The sequence below is a fragment of the Aquarana catesbeiana genome, linkage group LG01, assembly GCF_042186555.1.
Source record: "Aquarana catesbeiana isolate 2022-GZ linkage group LG01, ASM4218655v1, whole genome shotgun sequence".
In the NCBI taxonomy this organism is placed as follows: domain Eukaryota; kingdom Metazoa; phylum Chordata; class Amphibia; order Anura; family Ranidae; genus Aquarana; species Aquarana catesbeiana.
The window spans coordinates 286,725,331-286,745,683 of NC_133324.1; the positions used below are offsets into that span (position 1 = coordinate 286,725,331).

At 43.4% G+C, this 20,353-nt stretch overlaps 1 protein-coding gene across 1 annotated transcript; it reads left to right on the forward strand.

The window, feature by feature from the left end:
- Positions 1 to 217: 217 nt before the first annotated feature.
- GUCD1 (guanylyl cyclase domain containing 1) lies at positions 218 to 19,927 on the forward strand. Its single transcript, XM_073629234.1, has 6 exons — positions 218 to 494; positions 3,935 to 4,019; positions 10,906 to 11,071; positions 18,289 to 18,380; positions 18,474 to 18,715; positions 18,800 to 19,927. The coding sequence occupies exons 1-6, from the start codon at positions 413 to 415 to the stop codon at positions 18,889 to 18,891; spliced, it is 759 nt and encodes a 252-aa protein (XP_073485335.1). The 5' UTR covers positions 218 to 412; the 3' UTR covers positions 18,892 to 19,927.
- Positions 19,928 to 20,353: the final 426 nt, after the last annotated feature.

A 20,353-nucleotide genomic window follows, 5' to 3' on the forward strand; every position in this document is an offset into this window, starting at 1 on the left:
CTTGGTCCAGACGTGGTTTATCGACATGCCTAAATTTTCTTTTTGAACGTGTGTTCCAAAAATGGCTCTGGCAGGGAAAAGGTTAAATGGGCAGCTACATGGAGCACACTTCCGTGCACACACCTACACAGATCACAGACTGTCAAAATATCAATTCTCCGCCCACCTGAGCCTAGCCCCGCCCCAGAAGCGGAAACAACACGCTCACCTCGTCGTAAAACCGCCCCAGAACTTTAAACTTCCCCGCCCGCCTCAGACCTAGCCACGCCCCATTTTATGGCGTAGCGGCACACCCGGACTGGGGATTCCGGAGTGGTTGCGTAGCTCCGCCCCGGATACGCCTGAAGGGGACCGGGTGGACGGAGTTCGGTATGAGGAAAGCCCGGATGTTCCGGGAGGCAGGGACACGGCCATGAAGAGTCCAGGGAATGGAGGAAATGATGGTGGGCAGGCCGCCCCGCGCTCTGCGGCTACAGCGGACAGCACAGACAACCGTCAGTAATGTGTACACTGTGTGCCTTCTGTCTTCTTCCACCGACAGGACATTGCATTGTGTCTTCTCATGGCAGTCACCCATGGCAACTGTGTGCTGATGTCCTCCTGTACACTGCCCATATCTCTACACTACCTTTGTGACCCCCTACAGCACCATTCTATATACATTGAGGGGAGCTTAGAGTCTGTGTATGCCAACCAATCCCCTTCTAGCTTTCATCTTCAATCCCAGCTGAAGATGGCAGCTGATTGGTTGTCATGCACAGCAGCTCCAGATTTTGTAAATTTCCTCTGATGATATACATTTTTAGAATTCTGTCTGATATTTGGGAAGCGGTCCAGGGCCACGCTGTGATTTTTTTTTACCATGTAACTTTGTTGTGTTTCCCTTCTATTCTCCACGAATAAACGTGCTTTTTACATAGAGAATTAAACTGATACATAGAATGATGCACACGCAGGTGTTTTTTTTTATTACGGATCTGAACGCAGCTGCATTGTTCTCAATAGGGCCATTCACACAGGTGCGTAAACATGTGCTGAATTTAGATCCGTAACACAGAATCTGAAAATCATGTGTCTAAGAACATATTAGATAAATAAAAATAATGCTGCGCTAAAGAGTGCTAAACGTGCCCCTATCCCAGCACATAAAGGTACAGTGCATATACAAATAAGTACAGAATTATCTGTCACATTCTAAGAACATATTCTTTATGCGCTTATGTGTATAAATGCCTGTAGACGCATTTGTAAGCGCGTAAATTTAATACAAGGCCCCTTTCACACGGGCGTCCCTGTGGAATGGATTCCGCTTGCTTCGCAGGGGATCGCTCCTCCGATCCCCCGTTGAGCAGGCGGATGACAGGTCCGTCTCCGCTAACGTGGACGGACTCGCATCTAATTTCCCCATAGATAACGGGGCTCTGTCTGTGTTAGCAGAGACGGACCTGTCATCCGCCTGCTCAGCGGGGATCAATGGAGCGATCCCCTGCTGAGAAGGCGAAATCCATCTAATTTCAACATAGAGATCGGATTTCGCCTGCTCAGCAGGGGATCGCTCCATTGATCCCCGCTGAGCAGGCGGATGACAGGTCCATCTCCGCTAACACAGACAGAGTCCCGATCTCTATGGGGGAATTAGATGGAAACTGACCGCCTGCCTGTTTTCCATCCGAGCCGATCCACCAGACAGATAGAAAATAGGACCAATATACGTCTGGATTTTGCGGATCATGTCAGTGGACATGTGTCCGCTGACTTCCGCCACTCCATAGAGGAGACTGCAAGGTCTAGTTGGGTCCGCCTGAAAAAACTGACAGGCGAACCTGATCGTACAGCCAATGTGAAAGGGCCCTAATGCCAGCGATCTGAAAATCGGATGACCGATCGTCCAACTTTTTTAGCTTGCTAGATGCAAGTAGAAATTGAATAGGTTACTAAAGTCACAAAAATTCGGAAGTGATGTCATGTGTATTGTTTTTTCAGACAACAACTGTACTGATTTAATCAAAAATCGTACGATCTGGTATACATTTTTGTGCTTGTCCCATCAGATAATATCAGATGAACTGTCGTGATCAGCTATCGAAAGCTGGTTACTAACGATCAGATTATCAGACTATCGATTCGAAAGCAGTATTTTTCATGCGATTTTCGGATTGTGTGTTCATTCACATGGCCATAAAAGAAAGCATATACACGTGTTTTATTAAGGATCTGAATGCAGCTGCATTGTTTTCAGGGGAGCGATTCACACAGGTGCGTAAACATGAGCTGAATTCAGATCTGTTACACAGAATCCAAAAATCTGCATCAAAGAACATGTGCTTTACGTATATAAACGCATGTATACTGGTTTGTAACCACATAGATGAAGTTGATTGTAAACGATCACCTTGTAAAACAACCCATTCAGTTTAAAATAGGAATCAAAGGCAAAACATTTTTGTATAGCTGTAGAAAATAAATAAACATTATAAATACTTTTATTTTTAATAAGTGATCACATTCCCTCTGTTCTCAGCTGCATTAGACCCCTTTCACACTAAAGGCGTTTTTCAGGCGCTAAAGGGCTAAAAATAGCGCCTGTAAAGCACCTGAAAAACGCCTCCCCTGCAGCCCCAGTGTGAAGGCCCGAGTGCTTTTACACTGGGGCGGTGCGCTTGAAGGATGTTAGAAAAAGTCCTGCAAGCAGCATCTTTTGGGGCGGTGTATACACCTGCCCATTGAAATTAATAGGCACCGCTGCCGACGCGCCTGCAAATCGATTCGGCAGCGGCGCTTTTTGGCCGCATTTAACCCTTTCTTCGGCCGCTAGTGAGGAGCTTTTAACCAGTAAAACTAGCGGTGCTTTACCGCTGACATGGAGCGGTGCCAGCGTGAAAGGGGTCTAAGAGCTGGGGGAGAAGAAGCAACAGTACACTGAGCTTCCCAGTGAATGGCTATGTAGGGGAGTGTCTCATGACAAGTCTGCTCATTGGAGAAGAGTACACCGACTTCCCAGTACAGCTAGAGAACGGAGCACGATGTGCTCTCCTGCTTAGTGTGGTAAGTTTTTAATAGGAAAGCTGAGGGACTGTCAGGAACACCAGTGATTTCACACAAAGGAAGCAATCAATATAAAGAGAACAGGATACTTTCTCATACAAGTACGTGGTACAGCAGGCACATATCAGGAATATGAAGTGTTGGGGTAACAAGGCTGGGTTCACACTGTTGTTTGGAGCGGCTCACAGCAGGGGTCCGGTGCGTCCCTGTTCTCAGTTTCAGGGCAAATCAGGCCCGAATTTTTGCCTGAATTCGGACCTGAAACGGAACCAAAGACGCACAGGACCTCCTGTCATGCAAATTGGATGCGGAGAAACCCATATCCAATTCACATTAGTGTGAACCCAGCCTAAGTCTAAACAAAGGGCAAAATTAAAAATTAATTATGTATGCGTCTTTATGTGTTTAAACTCCTAAATATGCAAGTATTTTACTAATGATTATGCAGGAACTTTTCTCCTAGAAAACACATGGCTAATACCATCAGTAAAAAATTTTACGACCATGTGAAAGAATTTTTAAGATGAAAATATGAGACTTGCACTGTAAGGTCTCATTCACAGAGCTATAAAAATTTTATTGATCATTAAAGCAACAAACAAAAGTTCCTGCATAACAATCAGTAGATAGATTAGTTTTTAAATGTATAAAATGTGTCTTTTTTTTTTTTTTAGTGATATGCATGTCCTCAGATGCAGATTTTTGTGTTCTGATTCTAAACACAACGCATTTTTATACAGCTGTGTGTATACCCTCCTTGAAAACAATGCAGCTTTCATATTTATAAAACAAAAAATAAATGTTGTAAATGGATTTTTTACAGCCTAGTGAATGTGTCCTAAGATGAGTCACTGTAAGGAAAATAAAATCATGTTCTGTTTTGTTCTAGGTGACTATGTTCAGCTGAAGGTTCCTCTCATCCAGCAGTCTTATCACTGGGATTGTGGCTTGGCATGTGCGCGTATGGTGCTACAGTAAGTTATTCTGGTTTTAGGACTTTTATTAGGGATTTCAGGATTCAGATATACAAAATCCAGGTACAACCTCTTTAAAAATATCTACCCTTTATAGGGTTAAAGGCAAGGAAGTTGTCATCAGGTCAGACATCAGTCTTTCTCCCATTTGACCCAGTGGTGGAGCTCTTACGTTTTTACCCCTGGTATGAAGACATCATGATTTGAGTTTCTGTTTAAGTGAGGGAACTATTGTATATTTGCCCCTCCTTTGGTCAGCTGCTTAAAGCATAAGTTCACCTTTGCGAACATGTTTGAACTACCATGGTGCTGTGGAGCGCTGTGATAATTGATAATTCCTGTCAGTGTATATGCTTGCCTGTACAGGATGTATGAGCACACACATACACAGAAAGATCTGCTGATCACTGGTACAATGCTTCCCTAAATAAATAAATGCACTTTTTTTTTTTTTTTTTTTTTTAACCTTGCACTTTTTCTTTACTAGGTGCCACAGCAAAGTAGATTAATCACTCATGTTCGTCATACATGCTTCGATTTTCTTATCCGAGTGATGTGAAATTCTATCTAATAGATCAAATCCATAAATGATCAAATGGGCATAACTTCCATTCCAATCAAGTTAGACTCGATTCAATGAAACAGAGTGGAAAATTGATTGTGCTGCTTAGATCATGGCACTAGGATGCTTTGTTGATGATTTGATTTCCATCAAATTTATGAACTTGAATGGCAAAAATGGAGATGTAGTTGATAACTTATGATATTCCACTTTTCTGTGTATGGTATCAATCGAGTGGGTTGAAGACTAATCAAAGTGTGTATAGCCACCATACATTTCAGAGTACTGGGAGACCAGGCTGAATTCAGGGAGGATAACTTTTTCTGATGTGCTGTCTGCCTGCAGTGCTGCTAATCCTGCCCCCCTTTTATTAGTATTCCTACCTGGTAGTAGCAGTGACTGTGGCTGAGAGTAGGTAACTCACCAGGGATTTGAGAACATCAGCAAAATATATTGGCAGATTTTAATTTTTTTTTACCTCTCATGCTATATGCAAGAAATCTGATTCACGTAAGTACACTTTACTCTGTATCTGTCATAATGTGCAGGGTACAAAAATAAGTGTGAGGTTAGGAAGCAGTGCAGATTCTATATAGGCTACTTTTGCTGCTACTCCAGAAAGCCATAAACATTAGACGAATTCCACATAGCATTTTCATATAGTTACATTGGTCCAGCTTGGACCAATGTAGCTATGTATATTGCATATCTGTGGAATCCTTTTAGAAGCTGAAAATCACTGTAGAAGGCACCACTTTTCCAGTGATCTCCACTAGCTTTTGGGTCCAGTGGCAGATGACTGCCCTGTTGCATTGTGAACACTGGGTTGGCTGCTGGACACGGGTGCCATGGAGAGAATGCTTTGTATTTTATGAATGATTGTAAAGGATTCTGTGATTGGACACAATGTCAAAACATCGGGTGGCATCGTCCCATGTGTAGTGGAGTCATTCCAAGAGAAGCCAGCCGGCTCCCGTTCAGCGCTGACCGGAGTTTTCTGGCGGGGGGCCGTCCACCTGTCAGAACATAATACTCAGTGTGTACAGAGGTTTAAAGACAAATAAAACTAAAACAATTCAGATGACTAAAATACAACTTAAGCTAAAATGGCATTTTAGTCAAAAGACTGACCAAAACGAAATCTAGTCTCTAAGGCTACATGTACACGGGACGTTTTTACAACCTCTCCTGAACGATTTAACTTGACAGATAGTAACCCACATTTAAAACGTCTGTTTTGCTGTGTTTACCTGTCACGTTTGCTTTTAGAAACGTTTCTAAAAAATAATATTTTTTTTTTTAAAAATGGGCAAAAACGAAAAACGCCTATAAACGCAATGCAGGTTACTGCGTTTAGCCGCGTTTGGCGTCTGAAACTTCGGTGCCTGAACTCATTTTTTTGCCTTTAAAAAAAAGGCCTATAAATGCAACTGCCTAAAAATGACAGTAAGCAAACCTGTGTACATGTAAACATAAGATAACATTGAATGAGTTCAGGGGTAGTTGAAAAAAGTGTCCAACTGCCTCTGAACATCCGTTTAGCAGCAGCAGTGTACATGGGGCCTTAATAGCGCCTATGCCATGCAGCTGAGCTCCTCTTTGCTGAATGCAGCAGGGCAGCTGCTTGGCACCAGACCCAAGAGCTAGTGAAGACCATTGTAGTAGGGGTGTCTACAACAGCTTTGTGAATAAACGGACAGTAATTGCATCTGATTGGATGCAGTTGCTGTTCAGGCTGTTCATTTTTCATCCAGCTCAATCAATCAATGGACTTTTGTAAAGCTAGACAGGGCCAACAATGGCTTGAATTTCAGACAATTCAGAAGCAATTGGCCCAAATTTGAGCCGTGTAGGGCTAAATTAATACTTCCCTTTCCTATGCTCCCATAATGTCCTATTGACCTGCTGCCCAGGTAGAAATCCCTGTGTAAGCTCCATGTCAATGGACTAAAGACTTACCCCCATGTGACGGTGCTTGGGCATTACAATCAACCATTCGGGTACTGTACAATTTGCAGTGGGTGGAAAGAAAAAGTATGCATGCTCGACTTTATTTCCAAAAGCTCAGTCTACTAAATAGAGGTATAATTATTAGTAGGTGAGGAAGTGGGCTTTAAAGAGAAACTATTATGTCCCCCTAAATGGGGGGGTTTGGGGGGGCATACTTTGCATTAGTATGTATTAATGTGTTTACCTGAAATTACAGGTGAGCTTGGGCTTTTACCAAAATCATATGTATCCGAACTTCCGCTTTATTTTGAAGTCCAATCAGCTGTGGGCTAGGTCATTCCCCCCCACCCCGCAGCACATGTAAACAAAGGGTCAGGATGCTGGTGATGTCAGTGCCCCATCATGGACACATACCCATATTTAGTCAATTACATACATGATCAGTGCATTATTACAATCGAGACAGTTGCAAAGTAATTTTTTAATTTTTTTTTTTAAATCAGATTCTTTTTATTTTTCTATACAAACAACATTAAAACAATACAAGCAGCTTTTTCAGACAAAATTGCAAAGTAAAAATGTAAAGGTAATTTTTCTCAGTTAAAGTTTTATTGAGTACACCAGACAGGGCAGAACAGGACCGATAACAACGTTTTGTACAAGGCGAACAGGCTTATACATAAACCAAAAACAAAGCAGCAACATCCACTATGGAAATAGCAAATCGGTTGGTGTCGACATATCCCCAGTTCCCCTAAATTAAACATATGGTACAACAGTGTAAAACTTTATTATCGCCCCTAGTCAGGTGCACACAAATAGGTTTTCCAAATAACGAGGAAGAAATCAGAAGACAGAAAGGGAAGCGTGAATATGAAGAGAACCAAAGCAGGATCAATAGAAATCCAGGGAGGAAGAAGGTGAGGGCTTAGGGGAAGAGGGGGGTTGGGGAAAAAAAGGAGGGGAGGGGGGTAGCTGGATGTGAAAGCAAATGGTTAGGGAAACATGCACAGTTAAAGTGGCTCTACCGAGGGGGTCGCAAAGGTGCCATAATCTTGAGAGGATCGTAAAACCATGTTTTATTGAATGTTTCCACTTTATGGTTTATTGCGGCCGTCAATTGTTCCATCAGATTAATTTTGTTCACCACAGCTATCCACTGACCAATTGAAGGGGGATCCGAGCATTTCCATTTTTGCAGAATACATACTTTAGCGGCATTAAGAAGGTGGATCAAGAGGGATTTTCTTATAACGACGTCTCGACATCGGGTTAAGGTGGAGCAGGCATTGTGTCGGATCGTCTGCAAGTGAAATGTTTGTCAGTAGGGTTGTCCCGATACCACTTTTTTAGGACCGAGTACAAGTACCGATACTTTTTTTCAAGTACTCGCCGATACCGATTACCGATACTTTTTTTTAATGTCACGTGACTTTTTTTTTTTTTTTTTAGGGGTGGGGGGGGGGGGGGGGGGGGAGTGAACGGTGTGTGTGTTTTTTTTTTTTTTTTTCATTTACATTTATTATTTTTTACTATTTAATTTTTTTTTATTCTTTATTGTGTGGTTTTTTTTTTTTTTAATCAGCCCTGTTGGGGGGCTTTGGTGAGATATCAGGGGTCTTAACAGACCTCTGATATCTCCCCCTTGAGACAGAGAAAGAGACAGAGGATAGAGATTCCCCAGTCCCTTTCTCTGCAGCCTCAGCTGCACTGACAATGAATGGAGAGAAGACAGCGGCTCCTCTCCATTCATAAACTGACACATCGTAATCACAGGAGATTACAATGTTTCAGTTATGTGAATAGACAGAGTCAGCTGACTCTGTCCATTCACACAGGGGAGAGACAGCAGAACGGAGGGGACAGCGGAAGGCCGGAACGGATGAGGACAGCGGAGAGGGACAGAGCAACGGAGGGGGACAGAGCAAAGAAGGAGGACAGCGGAGGGGGTCAGAGGAACGGAGGGGGACAAAGCAACGGAGCACGACAGCGGAGGGGGACAGAGGAATGGAGGGGGACAGAGGAATGGAGGGGGACAGAGGAATGGAGGGGGACAGAGGAATGGAGGGGGACAGAGGAATGGAGGGGGACAGAGGAATGGAGGGGGACAGAGGAATGGAGGGGGACAGAGGAATGGAGGGGGACAGCGGAACGGAGGGGGACAAAGCAATGGAGCAGGACAACGGAGGGGGACAGAGGAACGGAGGGGGACAGAGGAACGGAGGGGGACAGAGGAACGGAGGGGGACTAAGGGGGATGAGGTGACAGTCAGCGGTGATCGTGTGTGGGGGAGTTACAAGCACCGATCACCGCTGTATGTCACTAAAGCAGCTGAAAGCCGCAGGGGAGAAGCTTGTAACTCCCCCACGCGCCGATCACCGCTGACAGTCAAGGTATCGGTGGAAGCATCGGGAGCATTTGCCCGAGTACAAGTACTTGGGCAAATGCTTGGTATCGGTGCCGATACCGATACTAGTATCGGTATCGGGACAACCCTATTTGTCAGTCTAAAAACCATGCGTCGAATAGCATCCCAAAAGGGGTGAACACACGGGCATGTCCAGAATATGTGCAGTAACGAACCGTTAGGTTGTTGACAACGCCAGCAGGTGGAGGGAACTGACTGGTAGATCTTATTAAGGAGCGTGGGTACTCTATACCAACGAGTCAGGATCTTAAAGCGGAGTTTCACTAAAAAAAAAAAATTTTAGATGTCAGCAGCTGCAAATACTGCAGCTGCTGACTTTTAAAATAAGAACACTTACCTGTCCCAGGGTCCAGCGATGTCGGCACCCGAGACCGAGCCGTCCCTCGATCCTCGGGTGCTGCCGCCGCCATTCTCACTGAGGGAATCAGGAAGTGAAGCGTTGCGGCTTCACTGCCCGGTTCCCTACTGCGCATGCGCGAGTCGCGCTGCGCGTCTACACTGGTCCCCGTTGTGTTGTGGGAACTGTGTATTTCCCACAACACAACGGGGGTGGGCGGGGAGTCTGCGGCTAGCTATACCCGGAAGTGGGTGCAGATACCTGTATTATACAGGTATCTGCACCCCCCTCCCCCCTGAAAGGTGCCAATTGTGACACCGGAGGGGGGGGAGGAATCCGATGAGCGGAAGTTCCACTTTAGGGTGGAACTCCCGCTTTAAACCCAACCTCCTGAAACCTACTTGCAATTGAGGAGCGGTGTGCAAAGTACAAAATACGTTCTCTCTGATCTTTTGAGAAGGCCCGACTCAGGTCATTTTCCCATTTCCTTAGATAGGGAGGTATAAAGCTGTCCTGGGGTTCAACCAGTAACCTGTACATTAAGGACAATCGATGACAGAGAGGAGCGTTATCCAGGTAGAGCCTTTCTAAAGCAGATGTAGAGGGACTGGTGGAGGGCACAAAATGTGAGGAGGTGAGAAAATGTCTAATCTGTGTTGCTCGCCATCTATCTTGAGGGGGCGATAGCATTGCTTGAATTTCCTCAATAGTGCACCATCGACCCTCGTGATGAGTCTTGAAACCTAAATCTGTTAATCTCTAGAAATTCCTTAAACCTCCTCCCTGACAGACTAGAAGGGAACTCCTGAGCGCCAATGACCGGTGACAAAGGTGAGGGAATGTGGGAGACCATCGTGACACTACCTGTTTTTGCTACTACCGACAGTGTAGTTCCAATCAAAGGGTGGGATTTCAGGGGTATTGGTAGGGCAGAAGTCTGCCACAACAAGGTTGAAAGCGGAAAGGAGGACATTGCCTGTTCCACCCCCACCCACTCCTTCTCTTAGGCATGCCTGGTCCAGTCTAGGGCTCTAGTTAAATGGACCGCGTGATAATATTTGAACGGGTCTGGGAACCCAATGCCACCCTGGTCTTTTGGTAAGGTCAGTATAAGATGAGAAAGTCTTTGGGCTTTGTAGCCCCAGAGAGAGTTCAAAAGTTCCCCCTGGATCGAAGGAAGGAAGTGGCTTGGGACTGTTATTGGCAAAGTTTGGAGGAGGTATAATAATTTTGGCAAAACCACCATCTTTAAAATGCTGTTCCTGCTGAACCAGGAGAAAGCATTCTTGTGCCAGCGCAAGGTTAGCCAGGTGGTAAAATTCTCCTGAAAGACTGCTGACAACAAGGGGGTAAGAAAAACGCCCAGATATTTGATTTTGGTAAAGGTAATTTTTAATTATAAATGACATGTAGCAGATATAGAGATGTTGTGTTGTGTTTTTTTTTTTTTTTTTTTTTTTTTTTTTTTTACTTTAACATGTTAATGAATGCCAAGAGAACGCTACAGTTGTGTGAATGAAGCTTCAGTTGGAAACATTTTATGATGTTTGTATTTTCAATCATGTTCAGCTATTTGTTTACTCTTTTCTCTTCTGCTTTTACCTTGTAGATATCTTGATCTGCTTCATGAGGATGAGTTCCAGAATGCAATGAAAGAGCTTCAACTCACAAAAAGTATTTGGACAATTGACCTGGCATACCTTATGCACCACTTTGGGGTACAACATCGGTTCTGCACACAGACACTGGGTGTAGACAAAGGATACAAGAATCAAGTAAGTTCCTTTATCAGATGTAAAGGGTATAATGTACAGTATTTGTGCTTCTTACCTACTTGACAAAGAGCTGACAGTCAGTCTATCACTATACAACATTTACAGTACACAGTGTTTTGTTTTTCATTTAAAGTGCAGTGCTGGAGGCTTTTAGCGTAGAATTGTTAGCCATGAAAAGTTACAGAATCAGAGACCACTGGACTGTGACCTTTATGGCTTGATGACTGTAATTATGCCATAAACGGTTGGTAAGCCAGTTCATGTTTGCAGTTGCTGAAACTTATGTTGGCAATAATAAATTGGTTTCCTGTAGTGTACTACATCTTATCTGAATACAGCTTTACAAAATATACAATATAGTTGGCAGTTCTGACTATTTTAAAACCTTTACTAAATTAGAATTTACTTTTTTTAATTGTAATAACTTGATCCCATCAATGAGTGTCTAACTTTTTTATATATTAAGCAGGCTTTGTCTGCTTATAGATGCAGAAAAAGGCTGCAAGTCACCAGTGTTACAAGATAAGGTAAACTCCAATATAAGTCCCCATATGCCATGAATAAAATGTGATGACTGTGTGTGTTTTGTTTTTGTAGTTAAAGTCCATTCTAATCCTTTTACTACCAATGTGTACCACACATGACAATATTGAAAGAGTTAAACAAGCCTACAGCAATAGCAGCCCTGACTTTTGTTGTAAAAGAAAGCCCAGAGGTGTATTTTAAAAGTAATATGAGCAGCAGTAAAACCACTTGATCACTTTTAAAGGCAACAGAAGTAGAAGTCCCCCAAAACACCTCCCGCTCTTGGTTCCTGGGCTCTGCTGCTCCTTTTGGGAGTTTGGGGCCACAAAGTAATACTTCAGGATGCCAAAGGATGGGTGAGAAGGAGAGATTACAGACCTGATCTCTCCTATTGACAAAGCCGGAAGCGCTCTCGTCTGAGCACTTTCAAGTTTCCAGGTGCCAGATGACGATGTAGAAGCTGTCCTAGTTCCACTATGTGATAGTGCGGGGAAGACATAGAGGTCTAATGAACCCTTAGACCCCTTTCTCACTGAGCCGCATTAGTGCTAAAGCGCCACTCATGTTATCGCCGTTTAAGTGGTGTTTTTTGGCCGCTAGTGGGGCGCTTTTAACCCCCGCTAGAGGCCGAAGAAGGGGTTAAAAACGTTTGTGTTGCGATGCTTCCGAAGCGCTTTGGAAGCGATGCCCATTCATTTCAATGGGCAAGGCGTTTTGTAATAGTAATACATGTATAAAAAATAAATCCATTAAACAATTGTCTAAAAAAACAAAAAAAATAAAATGTAGGGGTGCCCATTCATGCCCTTGCACACCTAGGACACATTTGCGTACATAAACCTCATTAGTGTAACCCATATTGGGTATTGACACACACTAATGAGAAATAATTTTAGTGAGTTATTTATGGGGAACACTAAACTGATGAAAGGCTTTTAACCCTTTAGTTTCCAGGCCCTGTGCTCCATTTTGTTCACTCAAGTGGCCAGACCATTTTTGAAATTTTTTCTTTGCTTTTTTATTTTTCACTTATAGCTTTCAGAATTTGTGACAGTCCCCCCAAACCATATATTTTCTGAAAGCACACGATCAGTAGAATAAAAAGAAGGTGCTAGTGATTTTCCAAGCCACATTATTAGAGCCGGAGAGCATTGCACCCCGAACCCACCCACTTGTGACAATAGCGAATTAATATTCAATATCGTCTTCCAGCTTCTCCTCCCGGCCAATCGGGATGGATCAGGTTGGCCGGGAGGAGAAGCTGAGGTATCCATGGAGGGGTAAGTTCAGGGGGGGGGGGGGAGGTCGGGTCGTCACCGTGGAGGGGTGAGTGCGAGCAGGCCGGGGGGGGGGGGGGTCTTACTGTGTTTGTGTGTTTTTTTTTTTTTTTTGTTTTTTTTTTCTAACAATCACTTTTTGGGGGGGGGGGGGGGGGGGCGTGGCGGAGGGGGGGGGGTCTTTTGGTAAGAAGTCAGAGGTCTAAACAGACCCCCATAGCTCTTTTTTAGAGACAGAGAAAGTCCCTTTCCCCCTTATCACTTTACTTGTATGAATTTAAAATCTGTATAGAGATTCCATTCATTCAGAAAATGACAGTCTGTTACATTGTAACGGTTGAGGTTACAATATATCAGCTGTCAGTGGGCATATAGTAGTGATCAGTAGTGATTGCTGCATGTGCCCTCTCTTCTACAGGGGGGAGTTTAGTAAACACATGTTTACTAAGCCCCAGCTTCACCCCCACCACGCTCCCCAGCCTGACACATGATAGGAGATCTGCGCAGGGAGACACTGCAGGCGGAGGGAGGGGAAGGAGAGATGTCACTTGGAGGGAGTAGCCATGGGTCGGGGGTGCAGGAGCATTTGGGGGGGGGATCTGACTGTTGGGGGGGGGGGGCACAACTGGACCCCCTCCAAGCCCCATGCAGCACCTGAAGCCGTCTGGAGTGGAAGAGGAGGGATGCCGGCTAATGATGGTGGCTGTGAGGAGCGGGTTTGCAGGGGGGGGTCGGATCGGGTGAAGGGGGGGGGGGGTAATCAGTTTTAGATAGATGGGTGGAGAGGCACGGGGCAGGGAATCGGCGGTGGCCTGGAGGACGGTCACATTAGGGGTTAATAACTCTGATCAGCGGGCTGTAATCTGCTGATCAGAGTTATAGAATTGTTCAGCAGAGTCTGGTCTGGTCATATGGTCATTGAGGTTCAAACGCCGTACTGACTTGGCCACCTGCGGGCACTTCTGTAGGTCAATACGGCATACAGACTTGGCAGTGAAAGGGTTAAGGAGTCGCCAGTGGACAATATTGGGTGTTTGTTGCTGTTTTGCAAGTGCATTCAGTTTTTAGAGAAAACGCACACCTCATAGTGCAGTATGATTGAGGAAAGTTTAATGATCAATATAAACAAATAAAATTAGTGCCCTCACAAATGTGGGGGGTGCAGAGATATGGCAGTGGTAGAGACCAAGTCCATGTGGGAATCGCATGAGTCCCCTCCTTGGCCACCGTCCGGGGATAGGATAGGCTGCTCAAAAAAATGACACTGCCAGCAAGGATAAAAGGAGCTGCCTCAAGGTCCGGAATCTTCAGCCGAAAGCCTTCTGCTGCCACTGCTATGCTCCCTTGCGACAAGAAATGCGTTCCAAAGCGATCTGCTTCTTTGTCAACTTCCGGTCATGCTTTTACTGGGTTTTTCTTGCCTTTCTCTGGATCAACTGTGGGTATGATCTTGTGTATATAGATTTGTAAGAAAAGAAAAAAAGTCCCCCTTTTTTATTGGTTGAACTTGATGGACTTGCTTTTTTTTTTTCAACCAGCCTAACTAGGTAACTATGATGGCCAAATGTAAACAAAAGAATGCCAGCAATGAAGAAAACAGCGTGGGGTTCTCCAGCATGCCATCGGTAAATGACGTCACAAGGGGCAGTGCCACCTGGAGACATCACCGGGGGCGCCGCCCCTTAGTTATTTAAGAGCTGCCAGGCAGCGGGAGCCTTCGTTGGGACCAGAGGGGAGACGGATTTCTTTTTTTTTTTTTTTTTTTTTCGGGTCGGCAGTGGCGGCGGCCACAGCCGTGATTGACGATGGATCTGCACCAGGGGACAATTATATTTTTTTTTTTTTTTTTTTTTTTAGTAAGGCAGTTTCTGTGGAGTGCTGCGAGCGAAAGCCAGAATGTAAGGGGTCAAGAAGGTTATTTTCACTGAGGTAGGAGCTAAGACGGTTGTAGACTAAGCGTTCTAGAAGTTTAGAGGTGAATGGGAGCAATGAGATGGGTCTTATGTTGTTCAGGTTGGTAGGGTCCAGTGAGGGCTTTTTAAGTATGGGAGGTACTAGGGGACACATTTTTATTTTTTTAAATAAAGGAATTGTCAAAAACCTGCCTGTAATTTTTTACACCGCTTTCTTTTTGTGAATGAGTAAGGGTACTATATACCCTATACTCATTCACATAGGATGGGGGCCAGGATTTGGGGTCTTGTTAAAGGGGGGCTTCCAGCTTCTGATAAGCCCAAACCTGCCCGCAGACCCCCACAACCACTAGATAGGGTTGTGGGGAAGAGAACCTTGTCAAGAGAAACCCCCCCCCCCCCCCTTCATTATTGAGGGCATGTGGCCTGGTATGGTTCGCCCGTCGTACCCCCCCTTCCTGATCTGCATGCTCAGATAAGGCGTTTATTTTTTTCATTGCCGGCATTCTTTTCACAAGTCGCATGTATATCATGCAGGTGCGACTTTTGTAGGTTTACATTGAAGTCTATGGCCCGCAAGTAGTGCAGGAACTTCCTTAAAGTCGCTGCATCTTTGTCGCACAGATATGAACGATACTCATTGGGAAACATGGGGTGCAACTTGTCATGCGGCTTTGGGGTCCAAAGTCACATGACAAGTTGCACAAGTGTGAATAATGGTCTTAATGACTGTTTGAGATAATCACATACATCCTCTCCCAGTTCAGGACTCTCTTTATCCAACAGCTACACAGCTTACTTGTAGCCCTGCCCATCATCTTCACAGCTGTAAGTCTGATTAGGCTCACGGCTGATTCACCCAACTTACGTCTTCCTGTGGGTGACCGGATACTGTTTCACAGGCTCTCCTAGTGATTCTCTTCTGGCATTTAGTTTTTAAGCTTGAACTATTTTGCATCTATTTACTCGACACAATCTCATCTCATTTAACTAAAGCATTAGGTATTTTATAGTGTTTTGTGTGTGTACTAAAATTTTTTTTTTTTTTTTCCCTTTCTAAGAGTTTAGGCTTGATATGCATTCGAGCAAATATTGTGTGTAAATAAAATACGACTGCCATCTTTTTATTCTACAGGTTCAATGCTCTCTGAAAATACAACATTTTTGAAGGTTTTTAATGTGCAAAAAGTGGAAAAAAAATACTCTGGAAAGGGTTAAAGTGCAGCTATGCCCAGACTATGAACATTAAAGTATTTACATATTTTTATTAAGAAGTAAAATGGCTTTAAAACTGGGCTTTAGCTGCACACATCTGAAGTAATGCATGCTTAAAGGAATTGTAAAGTCTTATTTTATTTATATAGAAAAACAAAACAAAAAACAAACATGTTATACTTGCCTGCTCTGCACAGTGGATTTGCACAGAGCAGCCCAGATCCTCCTCTTCACGGGTCCCTCTTCTGTGCGCCTGGCCCCTCCCTCCTGTTGAGTGCCCCCACAGCAAGCAGCTTGCTATGGGGGCACCCAAGCTGAGCTGCAGCTCCGTGTTTCCATTCAGACACAGAGCTGCGGTTCAGCCCTGTCCCCTCTCTCTCCTGATTGGATAACTGACTTTGACAGCAGCGGGAGCCAATGACGGCTGAGACACTCGTGGACATTGCTGGGCAGAGATGGGGCTCCGGTAAGTATGAAGGGGACTGCTGCATACAAAAGGCTTTTTAGCTTAATGCATTAAAGCGGTAGTAAACCCGCTGACTTTTTTTTTTTTTTTTCTACAACTGTAAGGGAAAAGGCATAATGAGCTAGTATGCACCGCATACTAGCTCATTATGAAATACTTACCTTAGAACGAGATGTCAGTATCTCACCCGGTCCTAGCTGAGGGAGCTGACATTTTCCCTCTGCGTGTCTTCCGGGTATCGCGGCTCCGGCACTGTGAGTGGCCGGAGCCGTGACGTCGTCACTCATGCGCATGGGAGACTTCTTTCCAGCAAGGTCCGGCATCTGCCGGACTTTCAGCTGAGAATCCCCAGAGCGCATGCGCCGCTGAAGTCAGTGGCTCATTGGAAGGGGAATATCTCCTAAACAGTACATGTTTAGGAGATATTCTTTTTACCTACAGGTACGCCTTATTATAGGCTTACCTGTAGGTAAAAGTTAAAAAAATGACTTTACTAACACTTTAAGATTAAAAAAACCTGACTTTTAGGATTTAAGGATTCTCAATGATTGCAGCAAAGGCAAAATTGGGTTTTTGTCGGTTTTGTACAGCATATCATGTTTGTTTACAGCAAATTCTGCTCTCCATTGAAAATAAAAGATAAAGAAGATGTGATTTCAGCGCTTCTATTGTGAACTAGGAGATGAATGAGGCTTTAAAAGTTATTATTTAGTTTGTTCAGTAGATGTAATTAATGGTAAAGCTGTAAAGAAAAAATGTTTAACTAAATTCCAGATATTTATGTGAAATAATTCTGCGCACCAGTTTATAAAAAGCTTCAAGAGAAAAGTGGCAAAAATCGCCCAAAGTGAAGTGAAAATATGCCGTGCTATTGCTCAATCAGTATAAATTACGGTAATGCATCCAATATATACAGTCCAAAACAAAATAAAGAGTACATGTATGAGTCCACGATTCTGTCCATATGAATATAAAATCCAGTGAAAACCACTTTAAGCAAGTGCTGAAGAAATGTGAAAGCCTAAAGCTCCACCGTATCCCCTTTGGGTGCGCTCTCTATATTCATTTGGACGGATTCACTTGACTCACACGTGTACACTTTTTTAAAATTTTTGTTTATTTTGTTGTGAATTGAATACATTGTTGTGATTTTATATTGATTGAGCAATAGTGCAGCACACACTTGCCTATACTGAAGCTGCTCCGGTTCTGTGTGTAGGAGAAAGCTAACAGTTGGGAAATACCTGGGAAGTGGCGTCATACATAGACCTAGTGGGGCTTCCATTGTTGGCTCCACCCTCCTACCCACTGAAGCCACTGCTGTCAGCTCCTGGGACCAGACCAGAGCGGCTTCAGAACAGGTAAGTATAGTGATCTTTTCTTTACAGGGTTAGATAGATTAGGTTTTAGAATGGGGGTGGGGGTTGGAGTAGGTTTGGAGTTAAGCCTCGTACACACGCTTAGATTTTCGGACGACAGAATACGTCAGAAGTGATGTAATATGTTGAAGAGTTTTGTATGTATTCCGTTTCTGAGCATGCGTAGTCTTGCTCTTATGATATTTTTTTTTTTTTTTTTTTCCGTACGAAAACCATACTAATGAAACGAAAATCAGATGTTGAGTTCACATCCAACAAAATCAGCTGTCGCAAGCACCGTACTGATGATCCAAAAATCGGCAGACAGCTCGTCGTACGAATTTTTCCAGTCCGATTTTTGTATCGTGTGTACAGGTCTTAAGTTAGGTTTTGCCTTTTACTTTCACTTTAACCTCTCTTTGCTTCATTTTTATGTTCTATAATCGATATCAAATCTGTTTAGTCATTCTACAGAAAGCACTTTGATGCAGAGGAGAACAGAGTAAACCAGCTATTTGCACAAGCCAAGACTCGAGGTGTCAATGTGGAAAAAAGGTACATCTATTTACTTTACTTTTTTTTGTCAATGATAATAAAACCTAAAATGTAGATATAATGTTTGTGCTTACACATTTCCTCTGTTTACAGGAGTGTTACAATACAGGAGCTGCAAAACCATCTTTCCCAGGGACATGTGGCCATAGTACTAGTTAATGCTGTTCTGCTGTTGTGTGATCTGTGTCCTAGCCGTGTTAAATACTGCTGTTTTCTCCCAATCGGACAGAAATGTTTCTGTAGAAGTAGTGATTACCAAGGCCATTTTATAATACTTTGTGGTTACAAGAAAAGCTCTGGCAGTCTTTTCTACAACAATCCAGGATATGCTGACCGTGAGTAACTTAATTTTGTATTGTAACCTATTTTTGTATGAGTAATAAGAAACCTCATTTGATAGTATTTATATCTGCCTTCAGGATTGTGTCGGACAAGCATCACTAACTTTGAAGAAGCTCGATGCAGCTATGGCACAGATGAGGACATCCTGTTAATCTTTGTGGGCAGCTGACACTAGGATGGAATATGCAACACTGCAGATAACTTCCATATACGCAGAACTAATTCTGCAGTACAGAGACATTTTTACATCTACACGCTTAGATTTTCAGACGCTAGAATGAATAGCGTGAAATAAAAATAACCTCATGGATAACAGCTGGATCCAAAATGCTCTCCAGGGTAGACTTCCACCACTAGATGGAATTGTGTATGTATATAAAATAATTTACTGAGCACAATAACTGGGGTAATTACCTTTTTAGTACTATTGCAGTAGTCAAGTGCAGGCTCTGTAAATTAAAGAATAAGTGCACTTTTTACACACCTTGGCACCTTAAATCTATCCATTCAAATCAAGTAAGTTTACAGATAAGGGTACCTTTTTATTTTTGCCTGCTGTTCACTGAAGGCACTATTGGAAGCCTAAACGTTTTGACAGTTTTATTTTTGTTTGATGGCTGATAAAGCACCCTGTATGTCTTTGACACAGTACTGCAGCATAAACGGCATGTGCTTCTCCAACATCCCTCTGTCAGCATGCTGCCAGTTCTCCATCTTCTGTATGAATGAATCAGCAAGCACATCCAAATGCTTTTTGGGGGATACCCTGCTACAAATAATGGACTTGCGTGTACTGTCTACTTCCCTCAGAATTTCCTTCTGGAGTTTCTAGGGGCAAATAATTTTAGAATTTCAAGCTACTGGGTATAGGTCAGCCTGGTATGAGGTGCAACATAGTTTTAGTTTTTGATTTTTAGGATTGAGGTGTACTTATTCTTTAGTTATGAATGACTTTCGGAGTATGCTGTGCCTATTGTCTGGTTAAAACTATAAGCTGAGACAGTCGAGGGCCTCTGTTCTCTCTGCTTCTTCCATCCACAGGCTAGGGTTTATTACAGGATATCAACTTGATTTTATAAACCCACAGGGTTTGTACATATTTAGCACTGATCTATAAATTGCAGGCTAATTGCCATATAAAAGGTGAAGGACTTATGCAATCGACAACAGGCAACCATATTAATAAAGTAACATTTTATACATTATATATAGATGGACACTGTCCTTGTTTTATTATGTCATACCAATCTACGTTTTTTTTTAAATTGTGTTTCAGCGATATCAAGGATTGCAGGGATTATGCAGTGTATGTTGACCAGACAGTTGTTGGGTACAAACAATACTGATTAAAGTGTACCTGTCAGGTCTGCATAGTTTATAAAGTAAATGTATTGCCTAAAGGTTGGCATGAAAAAGCTCACAACCCTGCCCCTACCTTAGGGAGCCCTCCAGTCCTAGCCACCCAATGTAGGACATCAATTTCTCTGACATGGATCTTCTTACCTTCCACAAACCAATAACTGGCTGTTATTTGCATCTGTCTCATTGGATAATTTGACAGTAGAGACAGGTCAAAGCCTTCAGTAAAATGTGCTCCTCTGGAACGCAGGAGTGATGTTTTAAAGCACCTT

Bases quoted from the DNA above. Each gene is read 5' to 3' on its own strand.
- GUCD1 (XM_073629234.1), top strand. From the start codon at position 413: ATGAAGAGTCCAGGGAATGGAGGAAATGATGGTGGGCAGGCCGCCCCG. The intron at 4,020-10,905 runs GTAAGTTATTCT...TTTACCTTGTAG, and splicing joins TGTGCGCGTATGGTGCTACA to ATATCTTGATCTGCTTCATG. The intron at 18,716-18,799 runs GTGAGTAACTTA...ATCTGCCTTCAG, and splicing joins CAATCCAGGATATGCTGACC to GATTGTGTCGGACAAGCATC.